The 7,500-nt window shown below is 37.8% G+C and overlaps 1 protein-coding gene across 1 annotated transcript in view; it reads right to left on the reverse strand.

The window, feature by feature from the left end:
- pkd1a (polycystic kidney disease 1a) overlaps window positions 1-7,500 on the reverse strand; it is a 158,726-nt gene that overhangs the window by 107,975 nt on the left and 43,251 nt on the right. The window contains exons 5-7 of the mRNA XM_087237787.1: window positions 6,999-7,162; window positions 3,944-4,224; window positions 1,750-2,143 (exon numbers count right to left, since the gene is read on the reverse strand). Coding sequence (XP_087093913.1) covers window positions 1,750-2,143; window positions 3,944-4,224; window positions 6,999-7,162 — 839 coding nt within the window. The remainder of the gene's footprint in view (window positions 1-1,749; window positions 2,144-3,943; window positions 4,225-6,998; window positions 7,163-7,500) is intronic.

The following is a 7,500-nucleotide window of genomic DNA, read 5'->3' on the forward strand; positions in this document are numbered from 1 at the left end:
CAACAACAACAATAAAAATTATTATTACTAATATTGTTTAATTAAAAATATTGAACAAACTGTGCTGCTTCATATATATATATATATATATATACACACAAAAACAGGCTAATAAAATTTTTTAAAAACATAGGGAAAAATATATTAATTAATTAATATCATTTGTGAAATATTACTGACATTTTTCACTGAATATTAACCATAACAAGTCTTTACAACATAAATAAAATGTTTTAAAATAATCCATTTAGGTTATGCAAAGCTGAATTTTGAATTGATAATTCTGAATTGTTTATTATTATTTAATATTATTATTATTGAACAAAACTGTGCTAATTCATATTTTTATGGAAGTCATGATACATAGAAAGGTAAAAACAACAGCATTTATTTCAAACATAAGGTTTTCTGAAACATTAGCAATGATTAATATAATATAATATAATATAATATAATATAATATAATATAACAATATAATATAATATAATATAATATAATATAATATAATATAACAATATAATATAATATAATATAATATAATATAAATATAATATAATAAAACATAATATAAATATAATATATTTAATATAACATAATATAATATAATATAATATAATATAATATAATATAATATAGTATAATATAATATAACAATATAATATAATATAATATAATATAATATAATATAAAATAACATAAGATTAGCCTTATAAAATTAAATAAAGATATATTTAAGCCTTATAAGCCTTCTAAGATTAAATAAAGTACAGAAAATCTAATAATAAAAACATGCAAAAACATCTCAAATAAACATATTAATAAATAATAATTCTACATTTATTTTACAATCAACTCTATAGGACTAAAATTATGTCAATAAATTAGGTTTAAAATTAGAAATTTGTCAATCATAAAATAAATAAAACAATTAAAATATAATAAAATAAATGATAATTCCAATTAACATTTTATATGATCAGCATAAATAGTAATAACACCATTTAACACTAATGCTTATCTATTTTTTTACGCATTATACAATTATATTACTTTAAAGTCTCATTATTTTATACTTAATGTTGTCAGGGCTGATCCTTTCAGAGAATCTCACACAACCTGTCCATGTCCGCAGTCAAATTTAATGAGTTTCTTTTGACAAAACGACAAACAATTTCTTTTGCTTTCCCATTTAAAGCCTGTTTACGGCCTGTGAGGAGTCGCATCAGTAATTGTCCGTCAGACCGCATTAAAACAGAGCAGCCCTAAAGCGTTCAGACACATCAGTAAAGCTGTTTTTCTTCTGCCTCGTCCTCTCGGGAGCGACGCCGCTCTCTTATCTGCTCTTTCAAAGCAAACAATGGCGGACAGATCTCTGATAAACAAACCTCGTCACGCCACGGGACACTCTTGTGTTAAAGATGAGACGGTTACGCTCTGATAGATGGTGATGAAAAGCGGGATATTTTTAAATTCAGAGAGCATAATAGTGCGGCTGCCCTGACATAAATGTTCATCTTAGGATTGAGTGAATTGGTAAATTTGTGATATGAGAAGCGAAATCTCTGGTGTGCATTATTTCCAATTAATTCAAGGACAGGAGTGGTAAAAAGAGCAACTAACAGCTTCAAACATGGCTCAGCCAATCAAAATGAAGTATCGGAACTATCCGTTTTAAACCGTTAATATTATCGTAATTTTTTTAAATCGCCCAATCCTTGTCAACCAAAACTACAAAGGCATCATCATACCTCTGGCGACCTCTCTGCCATCCCTACTGATCCTCCAGTCCACGGTCACGCCCACTCCACCCCAGTTGACCAGAGAAAGCTCCGCCTCCAGGCTCTGATTGGCCACGATAAGGTCGGGGCAGTGCAGCTCCAATCGGGGAGGCAGTTCCACGCTTACACTCCCCTGAGCCATGATCTCCTGGTGACCCGCAGAGAGGCTCACATGAGCCTGGTAGCGCCCCGGGACGCCGTACTTGTGCCTGGCTGTGGTGTTGGGCGTGGAGGTGTTGACCCGGGGTGAAAGGTCACCGAAGTCCCATGAGAACGAGGCAGGGGAGACGGAGGAGGCCACGGATAGGACAGCCTCAGAGTGCACAGAAACACGACGGGATGGAAGAGAGGCGGAGAAATTCACCTGTGGGCGGGGCATATGCAAATCACAGCACATGTGACATGTTTTATTTTAACATACAGGTCAATAATGTGAAAATGACTAGCTTTTTTCTAGCTAACTCCACAGAACAGACATTCAAAGTTTTGTAAACACTTAAAAAAGTTTAGATTTGGACTGGTTTAATAACATTTGTATTAGGGGTGTCAAAATTAATCGTTTCTTCGGTGCATCGCAATGCAGACGCGGACAATTCGGTATCGGTTCAGTAATAATCATAACCGGTTATTACTGACGTCATTTACCTCATATGCGCCCTGTCGTGAGGGAGGCTTTTTTTTCTTCTCCTCTCGGCTGTTTTACAGCATTACGTTTGGATACAGAAACGAGCGCGTGTCTGCAGAGTTTTCTCCACCGTGTCTATCATACATCAGCTGTGAGATCGCTGCTGCCACCTGCCGCTTATCAATGTCACTTATCTGAAGAGCGCAGCGCGCAAGAGCCAATAGCAACCGTTTTTGTTGAGGGTGTGACCAATCAAAGAGGTGTAAGAGAACTAGACAAGGATCAGAAATTGAGCTGGATGTTTATATTTGTTTATATTATTTGCTTAATGCTTGTTTTGTTTAAAGTTACAGTTTTTATATTTGATTGTTTGTATTAAACGACAAAATTGTATTACAAATAATATATAAATTTAAATATATTCATACATTTTAATACAAGAAATGCTGCTGTGAAGAAAATATAAAACTGTGTATGGAAAGCACCGTCAATGCACCGTGATGCACCGAAATATCGAATTGAACCGAATCGATGGCATGATAATCGTAACCAAACTGAACCGAGAGACTAGTGTAGGTTCACACCTCCAATTTGTATACAGTTTATACAAATTAAGCAGTTAAATAAATAGTTTATTCCTTTAAAAGCGGTTAGATTTTGAAGGATATCAGAAAAAAAAATCTCCATTTTCTCAGGTTTTCAATTGGAAAAGGAGGGCACACCACCTTAATTCAAATGGTACTATCTTTAAAACTATTCAAGGTATGTATGTCCATTGACACCAAAATCTCCATTTTAAAATTGGGGTCACTGTGACTCATTTTGCAGGATAAGGTTAAATATACAGAAGTCTGTTCTGCTTATCAAGGCTGCAGTCCTTTGAACCGAATGAAGTAAAACAATAAAAGAAACAAGATAGGCAGCAAAGCATGGTGTGGCGGCAAAGTTTTTTGAAAATTACAGCAGAATGAGAGTATAGTTCCTATATCTGTCTAGAAAATATATTTTCCTCAGGTGATAGACAGAAAGTTATAAATAAAGTCAGTAAATTATACCGTGACTGATCACATGACTTTAATGTCCTCATGAACTGGAAGCTTTTTTTTTTGCATTGTGATGCCTAGAGAAACGTTAAATATTAAATGAGGAAACAATAGGTGTGGCTTTTTTATCTACTGAGAGCTGATTGGATAGAGTAAAGTAGGTGTTTTTATTCAGAAAGATCTGGAGAAGGGTTAGGGCAGAGTTACTGCAACATTCAATACACTCCACCTCACCATTTCTGTCTGTTGTCAAAACTGACAGCTGGAGGGGCGTGGTTAAGGATGTTAGCCACGCCCAATACTCTGAGAATTTAACTGATAACAAACAGGAAGTGCATTTGCAGATGTCAATGTAATATTACAAAGGCAAACTTCTATTGTCTAAATAACCTGCAGATGAATTGTTCACCACAAAACTAGCGATGTGAGCTGACAGAATCACTATGGGTAGTTTTGATTTCATGTGTACTTTAACAGTGGTCGCATGTTTGGGTACCTGAAATACATCGCGCGCAACCGTCCAGCGGCACTCCTTCATGACGAGCGGGTCAGAGCAGGCGGCCGAACACTGCGACTCGCTGATGTGATTGGGCTCAGAGTTGGTGCTGCACAGACACTCTCTCTGCTGGCCCAGACCGCCGTACCGCTGGTTCTCATGAAAACACTTGGAGTTGCACTCTTCACGTGAGAACGGACCCGGCGTGGAGGACGAGAAGATGACCAGCTCCACCCCTGCTGTGTGCGCCTCGTCTTGCAGACAGCCTGCGTATGTCAGACCTAACACACACACACACATTAACACATGTTAACACACTGCAAAAAACGATTTAATACTTAGTCCTGTTTCTAGTGGGAAAAAGATGTGTGTTATTACTTTACAACAATCCAAACTTCCCTCTCCCCAGACACTTCCTCCAGGGGAATCCCAAGGCGTTCCTAGGCCAGCCGTGAGACATAGTCCCTCCAGCTTGTCCTGGGTCTTCCCCAAGGCCTCCTTCCAGTGGGACATGCCTGGAACACCTCCCTAGTTAGGTGTCAAGGAGGCATCCACAACAGATGCCTGAGCCAAATGAGCCGACTTCTCTTGATGTGTAGGAGCAGCGGGTCTATTCCGAGTTCCTTCCGGGTGACAGAGCTCCTCACCCTGTCTATAAGGTTGTACCCTGCCACCCTGCCAAGGAAGCTAATTTTAGCCGCTTGTATCCGAGATCTTGTCCTTTCGGTCATGACCCAAAGTTCATGACTATAGGTGAGAGTAGGAACGTAGATTAACCGGTATATCAAGAGCTCAGCTCCTTCTTTACCACAACGGACCGGTACATTGAACGCATTACTGCTGCCGCTGCACCGATCTACCTGCCAAGCTCACTCTCTATTCTTCCCTCACTTGTGAACAAAACCCCAAGATACTAACATCTAGTAATCTTTGTTTTGATTTTACGAGACCTTTAAGGTGTTATGTAGGCCAGTGGCCCCCAAACTTTTTATCACCGCGAACCGGGTCAATGGAAATAACGAACTTGCGTGAACTCTAGAAACGGCCCCTAAAAGGTCGCCGTCATTTGCGATCTCCAGCACTTGATCTTCTTGCACAGACATGCTGGATTCACCTGATTTGTTGACAATTGAATTGCGGATCTATTCCTTTGCAGTTCGCAGGCCCTTCACTGGGCCTTTTCCCCTTCACAAAGAAACTTACCAAAGACGTCTGTTTCTTACTCATTTTGCTGCTTGTGGGTTTAATTTAGGCGCTCAAGTGACCAAGATATAAGTGAGAGAATACGGTCATTTTTCAAATAAAAGATTATTCAGACTCAGATAATAAATAAAACGGAAATAATTAATGATTTCTCGTGTGGCCTGGTACCAACTGATCCACACACAGTTACCGGTTCACGACCCAGGGTTTGAAGCCCACTGCTTTAAGGTGTTGTATAGGCTATAATGAGGCCAGTATATATATACACACACACACACACACACACCACACACACACACACACACACACACACACACACACACACACACGTTTTTGTGAAAAGTGGGTACATTACATAGGTTTCCATTCATTTTATACTGTCCAAACCTTGTATTGTATTGCCCTCACCCACCCTACCCCTAAACCCAACCATCACAAGAGACTGTGAGCAGTTTTACTCTCTGATTAAACTCATCCTGTGGGATTTATAAGATTCTTGAGAAATGAGGACGTCACCAATGTCCTCATATTTCACCTGCTTTTTGTAATACCTGTGTCAAACCTATGTCATTATACAGATTTGTGTCCTGATATGTCACGAAAACACGTACACACACACACACACACATACAAACACACACATAGTAAACCTGCAGCTATACAATATATAGTACAAAAAATATATACAAAAAGGTCTATCTGCACAACAGCTACACCCCATTGCAAAAAGCATGCAACAAAAAGAGCGACACCCAAAAAATCTAAAATATAGAACATCATTTATTAAATAAAACCTCTACTGCAGCAAACTTCCTTTTTTGTATTGTGGTATTTGCCGCCAGTTTATCAGGAAGTGATGTTTTTGTTCTCTTTGACTCACCGAATGGCAAAGCTGCTTTATTTGCAAATGCAAACTGTATATTCCAGTTTTGTGCATGAATCTAACTCACATCTTTGGATGGAAACACAGCTATTGGTCACCAGTGTACAGAAAAATCACAGTAAAAGTAACATTACTTGCCCAAAAATGTAGCATAAATAAAGTAAAAGTATCTGTTGTAAACTTTATTCAAAGTATGAGTAATGTGTAGCCCTTTAAAAAGTACTCAAGGGTAGTAAATGTTATGCTGTGAAAGGTTGATGCGTTTGCATGCAATTAGTGCATGTGTGTGTGAAAACGTAACATTCTGTAGTGCATTTAGTGATTATTTAAGGCCATTTGGAGATTTCAGCCATTATACAGTAAACATCTTCATCTTCTCATCGGTGACATGCAGTTTAAAATGATTTTGGAGTTCTTCTTGGACACTTTGAATGCTTCCAAAAGATTTGCTGCATTTATAAAGTGCTCATGTCTTGAGGTACTTCAGTATGAATCAATTTACTTTCTATGTGTGATTTGATTGGACGGGAATCCCAGGACTGATTTTTCTACTCAGCCAATCCCCATAGACAAGAAAAAAAAGTAGTGACTACAGGCTGAAGGAAAACAGTGGAGTAAATACTGATACAGTGCTAAAAATGCACATGGAGAAAGTGAAAGTGAAAGTAAAATACTTATACAGTTTTATATAGCCACTTGTATATATTTTCTCCTCAATTTCTGTTTAATGCAGAGAAGATATTTTTAAATACATTTCTAAATTTAATAATTTTTATAACTCATTTCTAATGACTGATTTCTTTGATCTGTGCCATGATGTAGAAAAGACACTCTTTTGCAGAATGTACACGTGACAAAGTGAAAGTGAAAGTAAAAGTACACATTTAAAAAACTACTTAATAAATTCCTGACGAAAAACTACTCAGTTACAGTAATTTGAGTATATTTACAGTACTGTTGGTCACTCACCACAAGTGTGCACGCTGACGTTGAGCAGCGGCTGGTTTCTGACCTCGGGTGGTCGGTCGCAGAGCATAGAGTTCGGCCGCTTGACTTTAACCCCCTGCTCCTGGAGCCAGCTCACTAGTCGCACCAGCTTACAGTCGCAGAGGAACGGGTTAAAGCTCAGATCTCTGCGGGACAGAAAACATTATATTCACAGGCAGAAAACGAGCAGTGTTGCCAGATTGGGTGGTTTCAAATTTGATTGTGCGGGTAAAAAATGGCTGACAAAATTTGTCCAGTTTGGAACATAAATAGTCATGACGGCAACTCCTGTGTTGGCTGATGCCTTTGTTCCAAATAGAGCTAATTAGACTCTAAATAGAGCTAATTTCTGATTTAAATTTATGTATAAATTAAACAAAATATTACTGGGCATTTTTGAGCGGGTTTTGGACAGCTTTTGGAATGGAAAAAGTCGGCTATATCTGGCATCACTGAAAACGAGATAATGAGAGACATAGAGTAG

Source organism: Danio rerio, chromosome 1 (assembly GCF_052040795.2).
Source record: "Danio rerio strain M-AB ecotype USA chromosome 1, GRCz13ab, whole genome shotgun sequence".
Classification (NCBI taxonomy): domain Eukaryota; kingdom Metazoa; phylum Chordata; class Actinopteri; order Cypriniformes; family Danionidae; genus Danio; species Danio rerio.